Source organism: Eublepharis macularius, chromosome 1, assembly GCF_028583425.1.
Source record: "Eublepharis macularius isolate TG4126 chromosome 1, MPM_Emac_v1.0, whole genome shotgun sequence".
NCBI classification, from domain to species: Eukaryota; Metazoa; Chordata; class Lepidosauria; order Squamata; family Eublepharidae; genus Eublepharis; species Eublepharis macularius.
This window is the reverse complement of record NC_072790.1, coordinates 32,072,784-32,099,370: the sequence shown is the minus strand read 5'-3', so window position 1 is coordinate 32,099,370 and position 26,587 is coordinate 32,072,784. Positions and strand designations below refer to the sequence as shown.

Below are 26,587 nucleotides of genomic sequence, written 5' to 3'. Positions count from 1 at the left end.
ACACATTCCAGCTGCCTCTCCCTCCACTTCCTCCTGGCCTTCACAGGCACCTGACTTTAAAGGCCTCCCCTTGCCCCACCTCCCTGGCTCTTCTCCCAGTCTCCACCCAGCCTCCCTGACTGGCCCTGCTCCCAACCTATCTGATGGGAAGGCTGGGTAGACTCTGCAGTCTTCTGGTCCCACCCACTCCATCCCAACCTAAGGTGGGGCATTTGGTCTGCTGTCTGCCTGGCTCGCCCCTGCTGCTTCTGGATCCTCGCCAGTGGTTCCCTTGGCAGCCTGGGGCCTGTGCTTGCCTGGCTCAAGCTGCTGGCACTCTCCTGCGGACGGGACTGAGATGGAGCTGCCTGGGCAACTGCAGGAAAAAGGTGAGTCAGCTGGGTGGCTGCAGGCTGATCCTCAGAGCTCTGCCTGGGTGTTGGCTGCTGCTGGCCTAATGGTGGAGGAGGCCTGGGGCCCTGTAGAGGCACCTGCAGCTGAGGTATTGCCGGAGGTGGTATTGCAGGGCCTGAAGAAGGGGCCTGCTGTTGCAGGGGGGTGGACAGGAGGATGGCATTGCCAAACACAGACAGACAGACGAACTCCTCTGCTCTAACCAACTACGAAGTAGCAAGCAAGCACTCCATGTGTGCAGTTGGACCCCCAAGAAAATGAGCCATACCACATTTAGATTATAATAACTGCTCTTGCATACAGCTGTTATAGACAAATTAGTTCACTGTTCTTCTGAGTAGGGCACAAAGCCAGTGTTATCATTACTCTCACAATGGAGCTGGGGATGAGAGGAGTGGCTTATCCAAGGCCACCTGCTGAGCTTATGGCACGAGTGGAAGTCGAACCAGCAGAGTGCTGATTCACAGCCCAACCAATTAACCACTATGTTACAGCAGCTCACTTGACAGTTAAAGATACTCACAGCCGCCTTCCGCAGACCAGCCACTCCCATCATGCGGCTGCCTGGAACTTCCATGCAAAAGAAGAATAAAAAAGACACTTTGGAGAGTCAAAGAGGTGGGGGAAGAGAAGGACATGGAGGAATATTGCTGGGAGCTTTCCTTGGGAAGCAAGAGGGGGGCAGGTGGATTCCAAAAGATGTTGGAGGACAGGCCGGAAAAGCTCTCACCGATGATCTGCACCAGGAGCTTGCTTTGAATTTTCATGCACTCCTTGCTTTTACTTCTGCTTGTATGGGAGCATGGAATTGCTGCTGCGATTGATCTGAGCGACTGGCTTTTTTCATTGTTAATCCTTTTTTTTAATGCTGTTGTAGACTTTCTTCCATGTATCTGATTTTTTATTTTGATGCTAATAGTCATTTTGTTTTATTGAAGTTTTAGTGTGGTTTGGAATTGACCTTAATTGTCAGCCTTCCCCAAAACCATGTGATTGTGGGGCAGAATATATATTTGAAATATATAAATGTGTTATAGTCCCTCTGTGATCGCACTACTTCAAGGTGCAATGTGATTGAATCTCCCCATGTCCCAGACTCGCATAACACGGCACAAAGCAGCACCGGGGCAGCCGGATTGCCGCGGAGTGGCCTGCACTGCTCTGTGTGATGACGTCATGGAAGTGACATCACGCAGTGCCAGGAGCGCGCGCGCACTGCGCACACACACAAGTGCCCGGTCTTCGGTTGCCCTGGGTGCCGGCAACTATAGATCCGGCCCTGCCTGTAGTGATGGTGGAGAGTGCCCTGAAGTCATAGCTGACTCATGGCAACCCCTGGTGGGGTTTTCATGGCAAGAGACTAACAGAGACGGTTTGCCATTGCCAGCCTCTGCAAGCCCTGGTCTTCATTGGAGGTCTCCCATCCAATTACTAACCAAGGCCAACCCTGCTTAGCTTCTGATATCTGACAGGATCAGGCTTGCTTGGGCTATCTAGGTCAGGAGGGACGGCAGAAAGAAGTCTTCATAGATTGCCAGAGACCTCTTGAATCTTCCCTTTGTGAATCACTTTGGGAGATTGCTAGACTCCTCCCAGTAAATGGTGACGGTAGCCTGTGTTGCTACACACAAAACAAAGTGTCTCATGGCATCCTAAAGAGAAATAGATATTCCATGGCAAATGTTCATCAGAGAGGGCCTCATTTCTAACACACCGAGAGCCCAGGTTTACCTGTAAACACCCGAAAAGCCATCATCAGTCTTAAAAGTGCCAGCGGTATGTCCCTTGCCCAACTTGCTCAAGTGCTGCCCCCAAAGCTGTTCTGTCCAGTCAGTTGCCTTGTGCATGTTGCCATCAGCTGTGATGTCGGAAACATCTCCTACTATTTTTTTTATCATTGCATGTACATGAACAGAAAGCAAATAGTGTGTTGTGGTAGCAGATAAGGAAGGGTGTGGAAAACATCAGACACTGTGTGTTTGTGTGTGTGCACGTACAGGGGGTGATATTTTAACAAATCTGGCTAGAGGTATGCTCCAACACAGAGGGAAGGGAGAGTGGAAATCCTGCAAAGGTTTTCTGTAAAAATTATGAAACTGCTTTACTAAGTATTCCTCAAATAGTGGGATGGTGATGTCTGTTGCCAGGAAGGGTGTGTGCGTTTGTAGTTTCTTACCTAAGGCTAGATGACTGCTGCTTAACTGAAGACGTGCTATGGGACACAGTATCACAAGATTAACAATAATCAAAAAAAGAAACCAAAGTTTACGAAGGAATTTAAGCATGGTGCTTCATGAATCATGTCACAAAACATCCAGTTGGGCTCCATGACTCCTAGTAACAAGACAATCGTCTAGAAGAATCACTCGCTGACAGTGGTAAAGGGTAATACAATACACTGACTGCTCAAAATGTGTTATATTCTCTGAAGCAAGGGGCAACTTTCAGAAAATGACTGTGGAGTGACAACGTGTGAGAAACAAATATGTATGCGTTGTGCAATAAACGGATGGTGTAAGCACTCTTGACTGCATTGGTCTGTCCAGCTATTTCCCTTCCAAATTGTGCAACTAAACCCTAACACAGAATTCAAGGCATGGCTTTCCGGAGTGGGCAGCTACCTTGGCCTGGCTTGTTCCTAATTAAGCCTAATCTTTCAAACCGGCTGGAGCAGCTACCCCAAAATGAAACGATGATCCCTGGCAATTCATTATATTCAGTTGTACTATTTGCAAGCGTCACTCATCGATCACACAAACCCAGGCTGTATAAAGTTGTCTGTCCCCCACCCATTTAAAGCTCGCTAGAAAGAGCAATTTGGGTCTGGTGCCGGGCACTCAATTATATGAACGTTCTGTTCTTTGCGCAATTGCAATGGGGAGATGTATGCTGAAGAGAGGCATATTACAGTGTATCTCATTGTGCAACTAGGATAAGCTTAATGACATGTAATTTCTACTTAATTGTATTAGGCACCAACAAGAAACGGGATTACATGTAGCCAAAGGGCAAAACAAAGGACAATGGGTTTTTAATGGTTCCCATCCGAAGGGCCATTCTGTACCAAGGATCTTTTCTTCAGCGCCAACCCATAGGACACTAAAGAAGCACCTCTCGCGCATGTTCATCTACATTTTCTTGCATTTGGATGTGGACGGTTATGGGGAGAGGAGCAGACGGCATGTCTGCCTTCAGAGAAGGGCCTGAAGACTCCTTCGGTGGTAAAAAGGCATTTAGTGTTTTGCTAGTACCAGTGGCAATGGCAAAATCCACCGAGTCAATTGATTTCATAACATAATAATGACACTTCGCATCAGTTACTGTAAAGGACAGGCTACTTCCTGGGTGCTGAAAATAGCAATAAGGGCTTTCTTGCTCTAGAGGGGGAAGTTGTCCCCATAAGGTGAGAAGTAGTTATTTGTTTGCACAGAACTACATTTTAAGGACTTTCTGTGCACAGAAGTAATATAATGATCCAGGTCACCACGGGGTAATCTGTGATTTTTTTAAAAAAAAAATCAAATTCTGACTCACATTTTTATGTGAAAGTTTCCATTTAATGAGGAAAGATGGACTCCCAGACAGAATGTAATGAATTTTAATAACACAGAATATTTTCAGACTCTCCCTTGATGGCCTGGATCGTTATATCTGTGTGCAGAGAAATCCCTACATTCGCAGTTTTGAACGAAAAAAAAAAGCTTTTTAAATTGGCATAAGGAGCTCAACAGAAAAAATAGCAATCCAACACAGGGTTAGTTCAACACAGGGTTAAATCCATTGAAATAAGTGTTCCTGAAAGAGAATGGGAAACATTCAAGAACGGGATGTGCGCATGTGAGGCCTTCTCTGAGTTGTTAATGTGCACACACACTGGAGAACAGCCAGAAGTCTGCACTTCCCTAGAGAGCATTGCCTTACATCTGGAGAACTCTCCCTGGGTCCTCGTGGCATGCTCAGTGGCTGTACTTGTGTGGAAAGCATAGGGTGAGATTGGCCATACCATTCATGTGAGTGCCATCAAGTTGCAACCAACCTATGGCAACCAGCAGGGGGCGTTCAAGTCAAGTGAGGAGCAGGTGTGGTTTGCCATTGCCTTCCACTGCAGAAGTGGAAAAGAGCAAGAATCGAGTAGCACCCAGGGCTTTTTTTCAGGGGGAACGCGGTGGAACGGAGTTCCGGCATCTCTTGAAAGTACTCGACAATAGTGCTTGAAAATAATATTATTTCAAAGAAAACTGTGTGTTTCTTCCTCATTTCCCTCTTGAGAGTTCCACCACCTCTTTTCCCAGAAAAAAAACCCCTGGTAGCACCTATAAGCCTAACAAAATTTGTGGTAGGGTGTGAGCTTTCATGAGCCACAGCTCACTTCTTCAGATACAGCTAGAATGTGAGTCCATCTGTACTTGTATCTTGGAGAGTGGAGTGATTGCAGAGGCCAAATGATACAATGTTCAGTCTTCTGCATTTGGTGAGAAAGATGATGTCTGTTTGTACCTGTGTAAGTTGCTTCACAAGGTTGATGGATTTCCATTCTGTATGGCTAAATGTAATGACTTCCATGCAGCGAGATCAAGATGGGCAGCCGTGTTAGTCTGTCTGTAGCAGTAGAAAAGAGCAAGAGTCCAGTGGCACCTAGAAGATGAACCAAATTTGTGGTAGGGTATGAGCTTTCGTGAGTCGTATCTCACTTCTTCAGATACAGCTAAATTGTGAGTCCGTCTGTCCTTATATTTTGGCAGAGACTTCCTTGGTGTTCTCCCATCCAATTACCAACCTGGCTTAGCTTCTGAGATCTGAAGAAGATCGAGCTGTACCGTGCCGTTCCACTGTGCCACACTGTCTAACCCAGAATTAATATTTACTCCATATTTACTCCAACAACCAACAGCACCTCAAGGCCTCAAGTGGATCGGGATCTTTCCCAGAACCTTTGAGCTGGAGATGCCAGGAACTGAGCCTGGGTCCATCTACACCCAAGCCTATGCTTGACCAGTGGACAGTATTTCTGAGAGTCCTCTTGAGCACTCCCTGTTTCTAAAAAATGGATCCTGTGTCCCTCCCTCGGGCACTGCCTTGCTTGCTTTGCTTGGAGGTATGAGTAAGACCATGCTTTGGAGTGCTCACAGTCCAGAGAAAAAGAAGAGAAGTGTTCTGGTTAACCACAACAGCATTCATCTTCACCTGGAACATTGCTGAAATGTTTATATGTGTGTGTGGACAGTTGCAACCCATCCACACATGCAGTGTTGCTAGTGAGGCCAAGGATTTATGGCAGCCAAGAGTAGGAGTCCGGTGAGGAACAGACCAGGAAGTTCACCCCACAGGCATGAGGGAGGCCATCGCAGGAGCAAGATTTTCCCTCTGGCTAGTTTAGAAAAATTGTGCTAGTCCAGATTGTTGCCCTGACCTGGATGACCCAGGCTAGGCTGATCTTGTCAGAGGTCAGAAGCTAAGCAGGGTCGGCCTGGGTTAGTACTGAGATGGGCAACCGCTAAGGAAGTCCAGGGCCACTATGGGGAGGCAGGCAATGGCAAACCACTTCTGCTTGTCTCTTGCCCTGACCTGGATGGCCCAGGCAAGCCTGATCGCATCAGATCTCAGAAGCTAAGCAGGGTCGGCCCTGGTTAGCAGTTGGATGGGAGACCAACAAGAGAGCCCAGGGTTACTATGCAATGGCAAACCACCTCTCTCCGATCTCTTGCTTTGAAAACCCCAACTGGACTTGCCATAAGTCAGCTGTGGCTTGATGGCACTTCATGCCACCACCAGAATCTAACCGTTACTCTGGAAGTCCAACATGGACCTATGTCTGTTGTGTGGAACCACTGGAGACATGATGGTCACCGTTCTTCCTCCTAAAGCTCTGCCGACAACTGGCTCTCCTGCCAGGACAATGTAGTGCAGAGGTGTCCAGGTGCCATCTGGGCCTGACCTCTCTTCAAAGACAGGGGTTGGCTCTGGGACTGGGATGGCCCATTTCACATGACACACCATCTTTATCACCTGCCAGTGAATGGGAGCAGAAAGTAGGGCATGGTCACACCCTCCTTCACCTTGGATCCCCACAGCTGTGGTCATTGCTTGAGCTCAGGAGGAAGACTTCCAGGAAAGAAAATGACTGCCAAAGAGGCAGTAGTACCTATCAGCTAGATCAGAGCACAGCGACGAGCTCCCTGGTTCCCACAATGACCCAACAGGGGCAGGGAACCAAAGCCAACACCCCTGGCCACTGCCCGGTCCGAGGGTGGTTGCCTCTGAATAGGAAGCTCTCATGGCTTTTGAGCAAGTGTTCCTTGGCAGTTCCCATTCCCAAGATGGAGATTTGGGGTTCTAGAATGGGCAGAAGGAGGGTCTATGGTGAGTGGGAGGGCCAAATCTGGAAACGCCTGCAGGTTTTGGCTATAGAACCAATATGTAGATATGTTCTCTGGGACAAAAATGTTACTGGGTCATTTAATTCCAGGGAGGTCACTGGGTTAGTCTGTAGCAACAAACAAACAACCAGGAGTCTAGTTGCTCTGTAAACATTAACAGAATTTTATTTCAGTACATTTAAACTGGAATAAAATGTTAGTTTTTAAGGTGCCACAGGACTCCAGCTTCTTTTCCTTGGCTAATTTAGCTACCAATTGAGTTAAGGTTAACAGGCTGGATGGTTGATATAGAGACAAAGTCCACTGTTGGCTTCGGGAAAATAACTCCATTGTCATAAGACTATGCACGCTTTCAAGTGACACAGAACTCTTCTCGAAGCCAGATGGAGACGCATCAAAAGGATGACAGGGCTTGTGCCAATTTTTTTTTTTAAAAAGTCATTGGTCTTTTAGGTGTCACAGAACTATTTATTCCAGAGAGAACAGTTACTATGCAGTACAAATATTGTAGGCATTTAGGTAGTCAGTGATATGTGACAAATAATAATTGCACAAGATTAGGGAAAGATGTAAACAAAATGTTGGGCATCAAGGAGGAAAATGGGCATTCTTTTTACCAGATGGCAGAGGCAGGTTGCCAAATTCTTTTCCTAGGCAGGCTTCTGTGCCTTATAGTTACACACTTTCAGGTAGGTAGCCATGTTGGTCTGCGGTAGAACAGAAGGATTTGAGTCCGGTGGTACCTTGGAGACCAACAAGATTTTCAGGGGAGAAGCTTTGGAGAGTCAAAGCTCCCTTCTTCAGATACAGGGAGGAGTCTCTATGGGGCCAAGTCCTGCTGTACATTTGGAGGGAATCAGGAAATTGGTTGTTGTGGATTTTCCGGGCTGTATATCCGTGGTCTTGGCATTGTAGTTCCTGACGTTTCGCCAGCAGCTGTGGCTGGCCTCTTCAGAGGTGTAGCACCAATCAGGAAATTGTTTCCCCTGGTGCTGAGATATATCGATTGTGGCAGGGGAGTTCAGCCCCTGAATGTTTCCTGTTCCCCCCTCCCCAAGGCTTTGAAGCCCAGGAGGTCTTCCAGAATTAAAGTCATCAGCCAATTCCAACTCAGCCTGCTGATGAAGAGTTCTGTGGAACATCGAAGCTTGCACACAGTCTTTAGGAGATTCTGGCTGACTCAACTTTCTGGAATTTCTCTCTAGATAAAGCTCGCCTTGGAGGCCTTCGCGCTGGGGCTGCTTCGAGTGATCTTGCCTAAAATTTGGCGCTCGTGTATGCGCGGCAAGCAAGCCAGCTCGCTGCTGGAGCCGCTCCGGGCCGCGGTTCTTGGGTTGGGGCTCTCGGAAAGGAATAGCGCCCTCCAGCGGGGCGTCTTCCCGCAGCAGCTGCGAGAAGGGCTGTCCGGGGTTGGCCCTGGGCCGGGAGCCGTCGGAGGGCTTCGCAAGGCGTCGCAGCCGCAAGACTCTACCGCCCCAATAGGGTTGCCAACCTCCAGGTGTGGCCTGGCGTTCTCCCGGAATGACAGCTTGTCTCCGGACTGCAGAGATCAGTTCATATGGAGAAAAGGACGACTTCAGAGGGCACATTTTGCGATCTATACAGGCACTGTCCCAGGAATTTTCTTGGCCCTCCTAATTTGGGTCTGGGTTCGAATCCCGCCACGCCGAGCATCTGCCCTGGCTGCGGCGGCCGACCCGGCGCTCCTTGGGGGCCGCAGCGCAACCCCCCTCCTCCGCGGGGCTGCCCGGCAGGTCAGGGGGCGGGGCCCCCCGAAAGCCCCCTCGGGCCGGGAATCTGCCAGGCAGAGCCACCCGAGCGCCGTCTTTTTCAATTAGAGCGGGCGAATTCAATCAAAATTCCATAGATTAGGATGAAATGAGGCGTGGGTCATTTACAGGGGAATTTAATTGCAGAGCCATTAGACAAATAGTATATTTGCCGTTCGCGCCCCATCCATCACCGCAGACGTCGAGGGCAGCGCCGCCGCTGCCGCCCGGCCTCGTCCCGCGCGCCCCCGCCCGGCCGGGCCGGACCCGCAGGCGCTCCCCCCAATCTGGGCGACGCCCGCCCCTGGCTTCGCAGCCCCCAAGGCCCGTCGAGGGTGGCCCGAGGGCTCTTCCCTCGGCACACGTTGGGGCTGACGGCCGTTCGGCTCGGGAGGTGGCTGGGGCCGCCGGGCCTTTGGCTGCTTAGGACAAGGGCTGTTGTCGCGGCGGCGAAGGCCGTCGAGGAGAACGTGGTCAGCCAGACCCTCCCCCCCCAATCTTCCGTGCCGAGAATGAGCCGCCTTGTCGAGCTTCAAAGAGGGAACAGTCCTCCTTTCCGTCCTTCTTTTATTTATTGTCCGCCTTTCTCACCCAGACGCGAGATGAATTACTCAGTGTAAATCAATACGACCAACTGCTGGTGCATCCAGACACAATACAATGGGGGTATGAGAATGCAGACATTTGAGGGAGGGGGGAATACGGGACCGAATACAGGTAAGAAACATTGCCGGAAACAAAACAAGTAATTGGACATGAACATATTAACTCCCCGCAGGACCACATCTACACCAATAGATAGTGCCCAGGAGTATAATCGACAGGCCCTTCCTTCCTTCCTTCCTTCCTTCCTTCCTTCCTTCCTTCCTTCCTTCCTTCGGGCGGCGCAGAGCCGCTGCGGCCGCCTGGGATCCAGCGCCTCGGCTTCTTTTCTTTTCCCAGGGCAGCCCAGCCGCAGAAGACGCCGAAGCAGGGCGATGCTATGCAAGTGACGCCTCTCGGAGCCCATGGAAGTCGCTGGGCTCGGACTGGAGGGACTCCGCGGGGGATTGCACCGGAAAGCCTCGAGAGATTGCGTTTGCTTTTGCTTTACTGGAAACGCTCCGGCCGCCCTCGCCGCCTGGCGGCTGTACTTTGGGGCAGTAAATCTCGTCGCTGTAACCAGAAGCCGGCGGGGTTCTCGCAAGCTCTTTTCAAGGCGCGCCCCCCGTGCCCGCGAATGGGACGCGGGTGGATCGCCTCCTGGCCCGGAGAGCGTGGCAGTGGGGCGGGCGTTCCAGAGGCGCCGCCCGCTTCCGTCCCGCCGGGCCCGGGCAGCTCTGCCTCCCCCGGCTGCTGCCCCCGCAGCGCCTGCTGGCCTGCAGCCCCGCGACCTCCATCCGCGGGCGGCCGCCGCTTGCCCGGGAGAAGCAGGGAAAGAGGCGCCACCTGCAGGTCGTCCCGAGGAACTGCCGGTTGCCGAGGGTCGCGGACGGGGAGGCAGAACAGGCCCGCTGGGGGGCAGGACGGGGCTGAAGCCGGAGCGCCTCCCTCGCCCGGCCGCCCCCTGGCGCTCCTGCCTCCAATCGGCCGCGCTTCTTGGACTTGTGAAGGCGGAAGGGAGAAGGAGTTTCCCCGCGGGCGCCCTAAGAAGTGAACTGGCTCCTGCCTTCTTGCCTTTGTCATATTTCTTAGTTTTATTTTACTTCATTTATAGCCTGCCTTTCTCCTCATTCTCCCCTCCTCCATTTATCCTCACAACAACCCTGTGAGGTAGGTGAGACAAAGGGTGTGCGACTGGCCCAAGTTCACCCAGCAAGCTTCCGTGGCAAAGCGAGGAATTGAACCTGGGTCGCCCAGTTCCTAGTCTGATACTCTGTCCTATACACCAGGCTGGCTCTCTGTCACCAAAACTGGTTTTATTTTATTGATCCTTTAAGCCATTTAAGACACACACATGCAAGGGTAAATTCTACAGGATTTAAATTCTGGCACATTCCCAATGTGCCTCTGGTGGTCCACCACCCCATGAGTTTGGGGCTGTTGGCCTGCAATGAGTCATGTCCAAAGTTGTTTATCATTGTCATCAATAACAATAACAATAACAATATATTTATATATCGTCCTTCAGGGCAACTTAACACCCACTCACCCACTCAGAGCAGTTTACAAAGTGTGATATTATTATCCTCATGACAATCACCCTGTGAGGCAGGCGGGGCTGAGAGAGCTTTGAGAGAGCTGTGACTGACCCAAGGTCACCCAGCTGGCTTCAAACAGAGGACTGGGGAATCAAACCTGGTTTTCCAGATTAGAGTCCTGCTACTCTTAACCACTACACCAAAGCCATGTAAACAAAAAAAATGGAGAAAACTTGAGAGGAAACCACTCCCCTTGTAAGCTCTCTCTCTCTCTCTGTCTGCATCACCAAGATGCTCGTTGACCTTCTATTGCTTTTCATGTATGTCAGCCCCCAAAGTCCCATGCTTGGCATCACTTTCTGCCCCTTGGTCTTGAGGACATCTTGCCTCACAATTGTGACTGCAAAGGGCATTGCTGAAAGTCACAGCTGTACTCCCACAGTACCAAACATCTCTGCCACCCTCTCTGCACCATGCCCTGCCTCTCTGAACCAGCATCCTCCAGCGGGAGACAGAGCTTTTGTGTCCCACTTCACCACTGGATGTCACTCTCAATGTGTCCCTCGGGCTTCCATAGGAGCGCATGCGTGTTTGTATTCCTTGGAAAGGTTGGAATCCGCACAACCCTGCTTTCCATAGAAACGTTCAGGTCAGCTTACAGTTCTATACAGGGGTCATTTTGTAGAAAAAGAGCTGGAGGAACTCATTAGCATAACTCATTAGCATATACCATGCCCCTTGACATCACCAGAAATGTGTCATTGGCATAACTGATTTGCATATGCCACACCCCCTGACATCACCTATCCTGGCTGTTTTGGACCCAATCCTGGCCAATCAGGCCCGAAATTGGGCCCAAAATGGCAAAAAGGGGCTGAAAATGGCTGAAAAGGGGCCCAAAATGGTTAGGATTGGGCTGCTATTGAGCAGGAGAGTGATCCACCACCTGTCAGAGGCTCAATCCTGGCCGTTTCAGTCCCAATCCAGGCTGAAACGGGCCTAAAATAGCTGAGAGTCAGGTGGACCTCTTTGGGGAACTGCCGGAATTGTGTTCCTGTGCATTCCCCCTCGAAATGAGCCCTGGTTCTATAAACCATAGGTTGCCATTACAGTTGAAAACAGCATATTTTTGTTCCTGTCTCAGTGGATTCCTTTTCTCCATATGATCATCCATAATAACGCATTTGTGCTGTACCGGGAAATCCATCAATGGATCATGTTCTGATTAACTGGAACGCCACTCTCAGTTGTAGGATTAGGAACAAAAAGTTGTTTGGCCAGATATTATACAACATTTATGACCAAGAGCTACTCCAAGAAGTTATTATTGCACGTTTGCAGTTTATCCCAAATTAAACCATTTCAACACAATCCATTCCCCGTCTTCAGAGTACAATGTGAGCTTCCGCAAAGACATGCCTCTCCTCAGCCTATCAACAAGCCAAGTTAAAAAAAATACAATACAGTGTAAAAAAAAATTATAACATGGTCATAACAGTCAACTCAATGTTTTATATTTTTGCTAATACATTTAGGCTGCAGTCTGAAGGACAGTTTCCTGGGAGCAAGCCCCACTGAATAACATGGGAATTACATCTGAGTAGATCTGCTTAGAATTGCTCTCTTAATTGTCGAAAGGCTGGGAGAGGGTCAGAGGCAGTGCGTGGTTACTGTGTCAGGGTTGCGGTGAGGTGAAAAGAGAGGAGGAGACAATGAGGTTGGCTTGCTTGAACTCTAGGAATAGAGATGCCCTGGTCAGAGGTTCAGACGCATAGAAATGATAACAGAAAGGGAGGAACAGCTTATTGTGGACTGGGCAAAAATGAGCGTAAATTGATGTTTAGCTTTGCGGTATAATAAAAAAGAGTGGAGCATTTGCTTAATCTTTGGATCCATAGAGCATCTTATCATAAAAAGCAGTTGCCAATCTTTCTATACTAAATAGACATCTCAAACGTTCTCCCATTTAATCATGCTGGGAGAAGCAAAAGAGTTTTTCTGTGTCTGACGATCACACCGTTGCCTGCTTGGAACAGGTTGCGGATTCTTGCTTCCACGGCATCACCACTTGCCCCATAAATTATATTCACTGCTGAGAACTGAATGGCGGGGATACTGATTTTTTTTCTATCTGCATTTCTCTTTGGATTTTATTCCAAAGAGATTATTCTGTTTCAAAAAACTTTCACCAAAATAGTTTGGAAACCATTTACAGTGCAACCCTAAGAAGAGTTAGGCCAGTCTAATCCCATTGGAATCAATGGGTGTGGACTGGAGTAAGTCTGTTTCGGATTGCACTGTTAATTGTTTGGGAATAGAATACATGTGATGCCATTTAACAGGACGACAAGAGATCTGGTCCCAAGTTGCTATCAGAGTCTGCATGGTAAAAATTACTATATCTCTATATGCATACCTTGTGTTTTGGCTGCCGGGTTCATTTTAACCTCTCATGCAGCATAATACGTCCCAAGACTGAATTCCTCCCTTTCCTCCACCACTCATTGCCCAGGAGTCTTCTGCACAAAGTAGTGAGATCATATAGGAGAAGTACTTTGTGGCTTGGCCACAAGGAAAGGGATAATTTTTCCCTTTCTTTGTCTTGTCTTGTTTTTTTGCAGAATGGCCAGAAATGAAAACAGGAGGTGGGGGGCATTATAGGAGGGACTGGAGAAACTGGATCACATGTTCTAAGGCAGATGAATCTACATTCCCTTTCTGAGACCCCCCCCCACCCGCTTAGCCAATAACTAATATATGCAAAGTTTAATAACCAAGGGAAGATAGCATGCTACAGGTCGCTGCGCTTCCGTCTCTCTGACTGACAGTGCTGATGTTGTTTCTTGGCTTCCTGGGCTGCTACAGGATTCTGAGAAGCCGGGTGGCATCGATTGGCCTCCTTGCCTTTGTGCTGCTTCCTTTTGTGAATTGAGTCAAGCCTATCTTTGTTTGATCCTGATGATGGCCAAGTTTGCAAACATCTCATTTATTCCATTCATAGGGTGCTTTGTTTCTTCATTGGATGCATTACGGATCATGCTGTTTCATTGCCTTGGAGACAGCTGGAGTCCCGAGCCAAAGAGAGATGGCATGTATGTGTATGTGTGTGTGTTTGCAGCCAAGAAGAGTCCAGTAGCACTTATAAGGCTAAGAAAATTTGTGGTAGGGTAGGAGCTTTCGTGAGCCACAGCTCACTTCTTCAGAAGAAAATAGATAACAGCCATAACAAGCCTGTAAGCTTTTAAGGAATAGTGCTATTGAGTGAAAAACGCAAGTGTTCACATTATAACTTAAACTTTGCTTAACTAAGAAGTAACTAATGTATTAATGCCTGGATCTACTGGAGACATACGCGTCCATATTAAATATTGATTGAAATACTTTATGCTGTGGGAATACAACAGGTCAGTTCCATTTGGGGGAGTGTAAAATACTTAGGTGATGTTTACTGTATATTAATATAAGAATGTTGTTTTTTACAGTTATAAACCACGCCCCTGACGAAGGGGACGAAATCTGTTTGTAGCCGGCCCCAGATTGGGCATGGCAATTTCTGTTTATTGTATTCTTAAACTGGATTTATATGAGAAGACTTTGTGAAGACTCATCTGCACACCGTGATAAAGGAATATACACAGATGATAGACATTCTGGACATCTTTATTGTTTGTATATGAGCAGATTGTAATATTTTTCTTGTAATTGGTATTGAAAATGCTTTAACACAATCACGTAAAAAGTGAACAAACCTTTTTTTTGCTTCCCGCGAGATTTTTTTTCTCTCCCTCTTTCGTTGGATCTACTTTCCAAGCAGTGGCTAGAGAAAAATGTATAAGAAGACAGCAACAACTCAGGAGGTAACTTCATCTGCGGGAGCAGGTTGCATCCACTCTGGTGTATGTCCTTATTATTACCAGTGGTCATTTCATAGAAAAAGAGCTGGAGGAACTCATTAGTATAACTCATTAGCATATGCCACACCCCTTGCCATCACCAGAAATGTGTCATTAGCATAGCTATTTGCATATGCCACACACCCTGACATCACCTATCCTGGCTGTTTTGGACCCAATCCTGGCCATTCAGCACCGAAATTGGGACCAAAATGGCAGAAAGGGGCTGAAAATGGCCAAAAGGGGGCCCAAAATGGTCAGGATTGGGCCACTGCTGGGCGGGAGAGTGATCCACCACCCATCAGAGGCCTGATCCGGGCCGTTTCAGCCCCAATCCAGGCCGAAACGGGCCCAAAATGGCCGAGAGTCAGGTGGGTGGGGCCGCCTGTCATGTGACCTCTTTGGGGAACTACCGGAACTGTGTTCCTGCGCATTCCCCCTCAAAATGAGCCCTGATTATTACTTTTTATTTTTTATATTTATCTACACCTGCTTTTCTCCTCTCCGTTTTTTCCTCACAGCAAACCCTGTGAGGTAGATCAAGATGGGTAGCCATGTTTGTCTGTAGCAGTGGAAAAGAGCAATAGTCCAGTAGCACCTATAAGACTAACAAAATCAGTGGTAGGGTATGAGCTTTTGTGAGCCACTGCTCACTGGTATCTGAAGAAATGAGCTGCGGCTCATGAAAGCTCATACTCTTCCACTAATTTTGTTAGTCTTATAGGTGCTACTGGACTATTGCTCTTTCCCCCTGTGAGGTAGGTTAGGCTGAGCGTTTTTTTTGGTACTGGGAATACCCAGCGAACTTCCATGGCAGAGTAGGAAATGAAAGCTGCATCACCCAGATCCTAGGCGGACAACTCTAGCCACTATGCAACACTGTCTCTCCACAAGCTTGGTCTTCTGATTGTTTCACATGCTGAGACCTCCCCCAACGCCTATAGTTCAGTTGCAACAGCTGGTGGTATGAAAGGGCTCAAGTGGATCACTATGGAAAGGAGTATCTTATCTTACAAAAAAGTACATCTCAGTGGAAGACAAAGTGCTCAAAATTCCTAGAGGATTTTCAGTGTTGGAAATGAATGACTTGGGGGAGGCAGGGAAGCAGAGATGGAGGGATGCAAACTCGAGTAAATAAAAACAGCTGCTATAAAGCCAGTCTCCTGAGGTATGAAACAGAAGGCCGTGAGTTTGATGCTAACCATCTATCTCGTAGGTTTTTATCCCATTCTTTCTCTAAGAAGCTCCATGTGGGGAAAGCCTTTGCTTTGTCTTGCTGTTGGAGAGTTTGGTTCAAGGATTAGGGAGAGAAAGAGAAAGACAAACACAGAGATTCTCTCTACCTAAGACATCTTACATGAGTAGGATCAAGTGAAAGATCTTACACTTGTTCTCCCATTGTGGATACACATGTACCGCTAGGGAGACAAGAGTACAATTGAATATAAGACTGTGCAGAAAGCAAGTCACTTGAGCATCCTCGTGTAAGATGTCTTGTGTAGAGAGACTCAGAGAGAGATGCTGAAACTCAGACGAGTGGGTGGGATATGATCCTTGAAAGAGAACAAGCTTTTGGGAGCCCATCTTCTCAGTCTCTGTAGCATGGATTTTGGATGCCATTTGAGAAGAAAAAGAACACCAGTCGTGCTTTTCCTTGCTAGGACCTGCCTCAGCTCCCAGAGATGTAGTTTGGCTGATTTTTTAAATTAAAAACTGTGAAAAAATTGCTGTTATATATTGTTCATTCCCACTTTATTAGCCCTTTATAATCCGGTTCGAAACAGTTTATGAACTCAATAATCACTGACCTTTTACCAGAGTCCAACGTATCAACAGCAAATGCTTTATTCTGAAACGCTCCTAACCCTTTACTATTCATGCGCTGTGCTGTTTATATTGTACTAATAGATCACTAAAGAGAAAATCTATGAAGCAATAAACAACAAACAAGCACAGCTGCAAAGTTAAATCTAACCAGAAAAGCCATCCCATAATCAGAAAAGCTTCAGCTCTCCATAAAACCGTACAGTAGTATTAATGCAGATCCCCAAAAGCATTTATTTATAGCAGAAACAGGAAATCTTGTATAGACAAGCAGCGGAGTCTGTTGTACATCAACGGGGACGTGTCAGCAAAAGGACTCCAGTGTTGGAGTTTGGTGGATTGTTGCGGGAGTTTCAGAGTAGGACTCCCTCCGGTTCCAACAGAAGGTAGCTTTGTAGGGATTTGGGTACAGGGAGCAAGGGGATGAGACAATGGCACCTCCTGCCGAGCCTTGTTCTGACGGTGCAGCGACAGAAATGCTGCAGAGTCCGGACTGTGTACATCTGATTGAACAGGGACTCATAGAAAGGCAGATGTCTCTGAAAGGAAATAGAAGGTCGGTTTATGAAGTGTCCGACCCTGGAAGAAGGCTTCACCAGGAGAAGGAGACAAAAGGCATTTCCACATAGTTGATGTAACTGGTGATTTTATTCAGCGGATCTACTTTCTTGATGAAGAGTAAAACAAAAAAAAGGAAGATGACTGACTACGATTTTTAAAATATATAAAACTGGCAACAGTTTAGTGTTGACACACTCTTAATACACTTCCTAATGTCTTCTTAACTAGTAGATTTTAAAAAAAAACACTGACGGCTTAAGTGAGTTTTAACCCCCTGGAGGAGAAAACTATCTAAACTGACCAGGTAATTAAAGCAGATGGAAGCATGCGGAGAGAGAAGGGGGTGCGTATACACAGTGGATGCTGATATCCGTCCCAAACTCTTCAATCAGATCAGCTTGTAGAAATTCTTCTGGATTTGGATAAATTTAGGGCACATAAAGGAGAATCTGAAGGGAACCGGGGGAGTGAGAGAAGAGGTGTATTGTGAAAGGGATAAAGAATACAAAAATGTCTTTCTCCCAAGGCAAAAACATTCTTTAAAAATGGAGTGTGTTGTTCAGAAAACAGGAGAGCTATGAAAACAAACAGCTTAGGGGTGAGTCTAGATGTGGAAGGGTGAGGAGGAGGAACTTCAGCAAAATCCAAGAGGCTGACCTTCTTCTTCCACACAATGAAGCAGAAACTATTAGTCCTGAGAGGAATAGTGCACCGCCATTATTTTCTAGGGCAGTTCTGGTTGCCTTGGAAAGGGTAACCATTTGGTGTAGCTTGTAGGAGAATATGACTGATACTGTTAGCCAGCTGGTGAGAAATCAAGAAAACAGCCCCTGATTCTAGGAGGAGAGAGAATATGACCCTCCTACTGGATTGCTGCGCTGCCTGTTCACAGGAAAACAGTGTTCCAAGAGATGCTCTTCGTGAGGATGATTTCCACACAGTCCCTAGGGATTCCTTGTGACGGCTGTGGCTGATGATTAAGCGCAGTGACAACTGGACTTCGACATAGTAGGTTTCCCTGCCCCTTCCCCCCACATTTTCATTTTTTAAAATCAATAATTGACAATACACTATAGCAGGGGTCACCAACTCTTTTGAGCCTGCGGGGACCTCTGGAATTATGACACAGGGTGGTGGGCCTGGCCACAAAATGGCTGCCACAGGAGGTGGAGCCAACCACAAAATGGCAGGAAGGAGGTCTAATAGTAACTCTGCAACATTTCAGGAAGAAGCTCTGCTTAACAGGATGTCTTTCTGAATGAACATTTTGTTTAAATGTATTTTCTTGCCTTCAGTCACATAGTGAAGGTCCTTGTACTGTAGGGTTGCCAGGTCCAGGTTGGGCAATTCCTGGAGATTTGGGGGGTGAAACCTGGAAAGGGCAAGGTTTGGGGAGGGGATGGGTCTCAGACTGGTATAATACCATAGAGTCAATCCTCAAAAGCAGCCATTTTCTCTAAGGGAACTGATCTCTGTTGCCTGGAGATCAGTTGTTCTGGGAGATCTCCAGCCACCACCTGGAGGCTGGCAACCCTATGTGGTAGCAACTGCTGCTGAAGCAAAAATCAGCACAGTCAATCAGATCTCCAATGGCCAATCAGAAGCCTTATTGGGCAAAAGTCCCCACCCCCCACACCATTCTAAAAACACTTGGGAGCTAGAAAAATTTTGTTGGGTGCACCAGGAGCCATGTTGGGGACCACTTCTAATGTTACAAGAGGTGGACCCAGAAAGGCTAACAGGAGGCATCTTGTTTTCTCCTCCTCCACTATGTTCTCCTTTCCTTCCCTGAAACCTTCCATAGCTTCTCCCCTTTCCTGCCCCCTTCTCTCCTTCCCACACATTAGCCAATCTACCTTTATCTACCTCCTTGTACTCAGTTTTCCCACCTTCCTGTCTCTGGCAGCCTCTCCCTGAGGAAAGTCTGGCCAAGTTGCATGGTAGCAGCCATCGCGTCAGTCCCTATTGAGCAGTGGGGACCCAGCAAAGACTTGTGGGTGGCATCTCATTTTCTCCTCCCCACTATTTCCTCTTTGCCTTCTCCTAGCAACCCCCATTCTCTCACATTTTCCTGTTTCCCTGTTTCCCACCCGTCAATAGGGTTACTCCCGGGGATTTGCCCCCTTATCTGCTGATTGCTGAGCAATCAGCAGGAGGGGGCAAACTCCTGAAGCGTGCCTGCTACTGGCACGCACCTCAGGAGTACGCGCTGTGCGCGCACTCCCACCCCTCATGCTGGCCGTGGGAGCATCCCTGCATCCGATTTGGCCCCAAACCGGCCAAATTGGAGCGCGGGAGCACTCCCACGGCTGGCGCAACGACGTCACTTACAGAAGTGACGTCGCCACACACTTGGCATGGTGACATCACTTCTGGAAGTGATATAATCATGTTGCCGCCGGAGTGCGTGTGAGTGCGCTGATGCACACACACGAGGGTAATTTCCAGGCCCCTATCATCCCGCTGAGAGGACAGAGGGACCTGGCAACCCTACCCATCAACCTACATTTTTATCTGCCCCCAATCTTCAACTGTGTTTATTTTTTATTTACTACATTTATACTGTTTCTCTCTCCCCGATGGGCTCTCAATAATTGTTACTGGCCCCTGCCCTGTTTTTGGTGTTGTTTGTGTGTGTTTATTGAATTTTTAAAATGATTTTAAATGTTTTACAAAACATTTTAAAAAATGTTTGTTGCCTTGGGGACTCTATTTGGGTAGAAAGGCATGCAAATGTTTTAAATAAATAAGAATAAATAACATAAAGCAGCTTACATAATTCTCTTCCATTTTATCTTCACAACAATCCTGTGAGGTAAGTTAGGCTGAGAGTGTATGACTGGCCCAAGGTCACCCAGCAAGTTCCCATGGCAACCTGGGGATTTGAACTTGAGTCTCTCCGATCTTAGTCTGAACCTCTAACCACTACAACACACTGGTTTTCATGGGGTGGCTGCTGTTGAATAGTAGCAAGCAGCCAGGCCTGGATGTGTCATGCAAGTCATATGGTAGCCATTTGCACAGTGGTTGCTTCTGGGCCTGCCTCCAATGAGTCCTGCTTCAAAGGCCATGACAGCAGAGGAAAGGATCCTCCCCCTCCCTCTGCTTTTACTGACAGAAACCAAGGCTTCAGCTGGCAATACTATTGAAGTTGCCTAGCAACAGCCATGGCGGGCATTCATTTCTTAAAGCTACAGTTGCTGGTTCTATTAATTTGGGTTTTTTAAAAACCTCCCCAGTATTTTTTTTTTTAAAGATTTCAGATTTTTCGCAAACCTAGGACTTTTCTCAGTTTTGTAGAAAGACTTTCTCCTTTTCCACTTCTATCTTTATCTCCCTCCTTCCCTCCCCCTTGTAGTATTTCTCAGGAAAAGAGTCTGGCTTGGCCAGGGCCAGTTGCACAGTGGGGAACTCTAAAGGACTTGAGGGGGGCACTTCAGTTTCCTTTGTATTCCCTCTCTCCACACTATTTCCTTTCCTCTGGAAGCCCACATATTCTCAATACTCCCTTTCATTATCTCCTTCTCACCCACCCACCCAGCAACCTACATTTTATCTGCCCCCCCTATCTTCAGCTATATTTATTATTATTTACTACGTTTATATGCCACCTTTCTTCACAATGTGAACTCGAAGCGGCTTACAACATTTTCTTTCATGTTATCTTTACAACAAACCTGTGAAGTAATGCAGGCTGAGAGTATTAATGTCCCAAAGTCACCCAGCAAAATTTCATAACAAAGTAGGGATTCGATCCTGGGTCTCCCAGATCCTACTGTGAAACTCTTACCACTACACCGCACCACACTAGTTTTCATGGGGTAGCTGCTATTGAATTGGTCCTCCCTCAAAGGCCAAAACATCCTTGGAAAAGGCCATAACCCTTCCCTTGCCTTTTGCTGACAGAAACCAAAGGCTTCAACTGGCAATACTGTTGTGGTTGCCTAGCAACCCCCACAATGTCCACTACAGAGGGAATCTGTTTATTAAAGGTACAGGTGCTGCTTCTCTTTTTGGAAATTTTAAACTTCCCATTAGGGGTGTGCGCTTCAGGTGTCCGATTTGGGTAAAATACCTGAATTGGACCCTATTTGAAAAGATTCAGGATTCCCGAATCAAAGCTTTCTGAAGCATTCGGAATGCCTTGGAAAGCTTCGGGGCTTAGTTTAAAGGGCCCCATGCAAGCAGCAGTTTCCTTTAAAGTATCTGCTGTTAGGCAGCTGGGGGAGTCCCCCCCCCCACCGCCTGTGGATAGTATAAAGGGACCTGCCCTTGCAAGCTGGCAGGGCCATTTAAACTATCAGCTGGCAGGCGGCAGGAGGGAATCCCCCCAGCCGCCTGACAGCTGATAGTTTAAAGGGACCTGTGCTTAGGCAGGGGGGTGATGGGTGGGGGGGTGGGGGTGCTGTGAGAAAACCTAGCCCCCTGAGTCACTTCGGAATGCTCCGAATCTTTATGGAGCATTCCGAAGCGATTCAAACACCCAAATCCAAAGCTGCTTGCCGCTTCGGGTTTTGGGTGTTCCCAAAAGTTTTTCCTGCTTCGGGTAAACCCAAAGCAGGAAACCCAAATATTTTTGGGCTGCACACCCCTACTCCTCAAGTAATTTTTTTTTTTAAGATTTCAGATTTTCCTGCAAACCCGGGGTCATTTCTCATGTTTGTAGAAAGATCGGTCTTGTTTGTCCATGGCTTTAATCTTTGGATTTAAGTATCCACAGAAGGAAGCATATTGAAATTAGACACATTGATAATGATTTGACAATTACCAATTTTTAAAACAAAGAAATTAAAAAGCTTCTGGCAGCATGGGTTGGGGGTACGACTACCATGGGGAACTGGGGTAGAGAAAATGGTGCTGATGTGAGCAGGGTTAGGAGAGATTTGGATGTCCCTGTCCATATGGCAGCTATCCCAGCTTTGCTGTGCTCTTTCTAATGACATCCATTCTAAGTAAAGCAGTATTTGGAAAGATCACAGGAAAACCGGGGAAAAGTCAGAAGTTGCACAAGAGCACCACAATAGTGTGTGTCATCAGGGGAAGAAAAATGCTTCTCACCAGTAGTATAGCTGAACCTAATACTTGGCATGGAAGTGACCAAGAACTCTGCAGTATTTTGCAAGGATTATTACTCAGGAAGATTCACATTCAGAAAGATCATCTGTTTGGGACTTGGACTCTGAAATCTGTTGCAAACCCAGTTATTAACCTTGTATTCCAAATAGGTCTCTCTGTGTGTATGGCTCTGGGCTTTAAGCTGTACATTTTGTTTAGAAAGGGTAGCCAGCTCTCATTTGGTTTTCTAGAAATATCAGGTAGGACCTCTAGCTTCATAATGGAGTGTATTCTTTAGAGGCATAATGCTCATTCTGTGTACTATGTACACTTGATTTTTCCTTACATGTGAGTTGAGTAACTCTCATGATACATTCAGTGCGTGTACAGCTGAACACGTGACTGAAACCCAATTTATTCTGGTCCTTGGTTTCATTTGTAAAATGAACGAGTGTTGGCTCTTTCTTACAAACAGATACATGCATGTATATGTGTTTACAGTAACATGTGAACAGGGCTCTTATCTCATTGCAATTCTATGCGTGAAGTCTTTCCCCACCTCTGCAAGAAAGTAAGGTGAGGACATCCTTTGCATGTTTTTGTGTATGTGGGGGGAGGGACCAGGACTTTTATCCTCCATTTCAGTTGTGAACGTGTGGCTTGTATAAATGGCTAGTTAGGCCCTTAGTAGTAGGGTTGGGATTGGAGAGAAGCACCCTGAGAACCTGGAGAGAATTTTGGCCACCTGCTAGACAGCAATAGAGCTTCTTAAGATGTTGTAAGGGGAAGACTCAGTGCTGTCCCTTCCCTTGGGTTTCAGAGGGAGACAAACCAAAGAGTCAGAAAGATAGAGAGGTCAGGGCGTTCTGTTTACTGTTTACTGCTCTGACTATCCCTTTGATATGTAGATTGCTATTCCCAGGATTTTCTCCTCTGGACTTCCTCCCTCTCACTCTTCCTGGCTTCGTTCCAGGCACCATCTCTCCTTCGCCTCCCTCCATCTTGGCAGCATGGCTGCAGGAATTTTCCTAGCATCCATGTCCATCCTTAGACTAGATAGGTAGATAGGATCTCTCTCTCCTCCTTTCCTATCAGAGTTTGGAGTTTCTACAATAAAAATTTCCTTTCTAAGTATAAACAAGTGTATGCTTTGTTATTTTCTCTCCTGCACACACACCAGCCGGCAGAACCAGCTCACAACCACTTATAATCATGCTTCCTCTGCTAAACGATAGACTTTGCTAATGGCCCAAACATGGAATCCTTTAATTAGGTTTCTGGGGCCAATATACGATTTATTTATCATAAGAGGGTCAATATTCATGCTGACTGGAAAGGGAATTTCATCTGAAAATGGGCCCAATGGCCTTTACTTAGCCAGTGCATATACAGATCTATTGAAATCCCAGCACAGCATTTTAAAAAGGCATTCTTCTCACTTGTCAGTGCTCACAAGCCCATCCTCATAGTCTGTGACTGTAGTTTGTATATTTTTTACCTCAAAGTCTTCCTTCGGAATAGCTTCCATCCACTTCTCAGTAATGGGCAGATGAGGGTAGGAATTACAAAGGATTTCAATAATCTCTGGTACGGAGGCACAAGATTTCAGCACCTAGGGTGGAAAGAATCAGACACACTCTAAAAATACTACCATTGCTCTAGAATACATGACCATACGGAAAATTCTCTCTGGGTTTTGGCCCATAGTGAAACTTAGACAGGATGGGAAACTGATTTACTTCAAAACCATGTATTTACTGCTTACAACACGGCAATGGAAGTGTATAACTAGTACGTTACATTGACAATTATGATAGAAATATATTTATTTATTTTAAACATTTGTTAGCCGCCTTTCTACCTTACGGCATTCAAGGCAGCTTACAACATATATAAAATATATTAAAAGCTCAATTTAAACTCACTGTCTAAAACTATCAATAAATAATAATCACATGTAGTTCTAAATGAAACTGTAGTAGTTGAGCAAAGCAAGTCTTTAGGCTTTTTGTAAAAGGCAAGGAGACCTTCAAAGTACAAAATATCAATGTTACTTTAAAGACTAATTACCTCTTTTTTGCCCATAAATAAAAAATAGGCAGTTTGCTTCCATACTGGGGCCAATTCCAGACGGCCCTCCCCATCGCGAAACGTCGCGTGTCGTCGTGCAGAAAACGCGAAATATCGTGTTTTCTCGCGCGAGTTTTGTGCGACGTCGCGCAAAACTCGCGCGAGAAAACACGATATTTCACGTTTTCTGCATGATGACGCGCGACATTTCGCGATGGGGAGGGCCGTCTGGAATCGGCCTGGGTGGGGAGTGGGAAAAGGCACTCCTGTTGCTAAAGCTGCTGTGAGCGGTGTGGGAGTGGCTGTGGGTGGATCTGCAGGCCCCATCCTTGCATGACTCGCTGCTGATGCCACCCCCCTCCTGCCTCTCCCCCCTTCCTCACTGTCACATTAACACAGAAGCCATAACAATAATGGCAGGCCTTCAGCAGACCAGCAACCACTCTTTCTCAGTCTCTCTCTACACGAGATGCCTTTGTGCATGTTCATCAAGTGCAGGGAGACACAATGTTAGTCAGGAAGTGTAGTTTAAAAAGACAGAGCCGGCGGTGATTGCTCCTCAGAGGTTTGTTAATTTCATCTTCGTCTCCAATTTTACCTCTCCAGTCTAAAACTGAGTGGGATCACAACCAGAGGGCAGCAAGGAATGGAAATGGGCTGGAGCTGCTTTCCAGAGCTGGGCTTGGACCTGGAAAGCTTATAATGGGCTGATGTTTCCCTTCTGGCATTTCACAGCCCCTTCACACAGCTCCAGTGTATAACAAAGCCTTTGCCCTGCTGCCGACTCTTTTTAAATGACCCTTCCCGGCTACCATTGCATCTCCCGACACATGTTCTTCACGTGTCAGATGTCTCGGGTAGAGAGGATGTAAGCTGAGCCCCAGTACAAAGCTCCACTATGGCTCAGCTATGACGAACACAAAACTAGTTAAAGGGCTAATGGGGAGAGGGGAGTGCACAGCTTAGCTTCACCATTTTGAAGGTAGAGCTCAGCTTTGCCCTCCCCTTACCCTGGTGGGTTGCAGTTGGCGTCCACCTGTATGTTCCACCCACAGCCACCCACAGTTCATCCTTTGAGCCAGATCAAATGAGGTTTCCCTTTAATCTGACTCAAAAGTGTTGGGGAGCCCTACAAGCTGTACTCATATGGATGCTCCCCAAAACAGTGTGTGTGGGGACAATTCCCTTGTGGAAGAAATCTCAGGGTGTTTTTTTTTTCTATTTTCTTTCTGACCACAACCAGCATGTTGCTTATATGATGTCTCTGGAGGCGCTGGCTGCTATGTAAAATTTTTGCTCGATATTCAGCATGCTGCAATTTATGTTATTTCGGCCCAGAAATTTTTAACACCACTTTCAGTTTTATTGGGCTTTTATTGTTTTATTTATCACTGCGTGGGCAGTTGCTTTTGTTATATCGTAACTGCCTTTGGCAGTATACATTTTCACCTATCTACCTAAAAAATATCTTTGTACAATATACAAATTTGGGCACAGCCTAAAAGACAAGGCATTGAATGAATGTCGCCACTGTGGCCAGGGTAGTCATTCTACACATTACAAAGTACCTGGGGATGCTCAAGTGAACCTCATTCCACATGTCCCCCCCCCCTTCCAACTTTCCATGCACTCGCTTGCACAGTCAAACCTCAGTTCGCTCTGCGTGAATACATTCACACATTCAATATCAATTCCTCCTCAACTGCTAAAAGTATCCCAGTTTCCCCCACCTCTCATTTCAATTCATTGAAATGCAGATCTTGACACTTTCTCACACCTTAAAGAAATGCATATTGGCGAGGATCCTACAATACTTGTTCTTGCAGTGGAAACCGACTTTGCTCTCCAGAATCACTTGCAGATAGGGTAGCCAGGTCCCCTTACCCTCGAGGTAGGAGGCAGGACACCTGGCATTTACCTGTTTAGATGCCCTTGCATGTGCCATTCCTGGGCTGCACGATGACTTCCCTTCCAGGAAGTGGCATCATCACACAGGCCTTGTGTCGCCCCTGGGAGTACTTCTGCACTCCACAGCAGGCCGATTTTGGAGGGTAGGAATGTGTTCCCCAACCTTTTCCGCTGGTGGCCAGACAAGCCAGGGCGGGAAGTGGAGGGTGGGAGTGGAGAATCCCCCACCCCCAGCAGAGGACTGGCAACCCTATTTGCAGATGTAGTCACACAAAGGGATCTCCCATGAAAGCAGCGTTCATGTGTGCTGAGAAAGACCAGCCTGCACGTGAATTGGGGACTACACATATAATCCTGCACTTGAGCGTTCCTAGGTACTTAGTAACATGTAGAGAGACTCTAGCGTACACAGTTCTAACACATGCCAAGTAGAGAGACTCTAGCATACACAGTTCTAACACATGCCAAGTACCCTTGCTTAATGAGTGTGAAATGCCTGACGCTCACTTAAAACAAAGTTCTTGAATTTTCATTGCAGTTGCTTGTGTATTTCAGAAAACGGAAGAGCTGCATGCTGGTGCAGGCAGGGCTCAGAGCTCACCCTGGGGGGAGATCTC

At 47.1% G+C, this 26,587-nt stretch overlaps 1 protein-coding gene across 1 annotated transcript in view; it reads right to left on the bottom strand.

Moving 5' to 3' along the window:
* Window positions 1-16,374: 16,374 nt before the first annotated feature.
* ASB18 (ankyrin repeat and SOCS box containing 18) overlaps window positions 16,375-26,587 on the bottom strand; it is a 32,342-nt gene continuing 22,129 nt past the window's right edge. The window contains exons 4-5 of the mRNA XM_054992802.1: window positions 23,491-23,604; window positions 16,375-16,915 (exon numbers count right to left, since the gene is read on the bottom strand). Coding sequence (XP_054848777.1) covers window positions 16,730-16,915; window positions 23,491-23,604 — 300 coding nt within the window. The 3' untranslated portion in view covers window positions 16,375-16,729. The remainder of the gene's footprint in view (window positions 16,916-23,490; window positions 23,605-26,587) is intronic.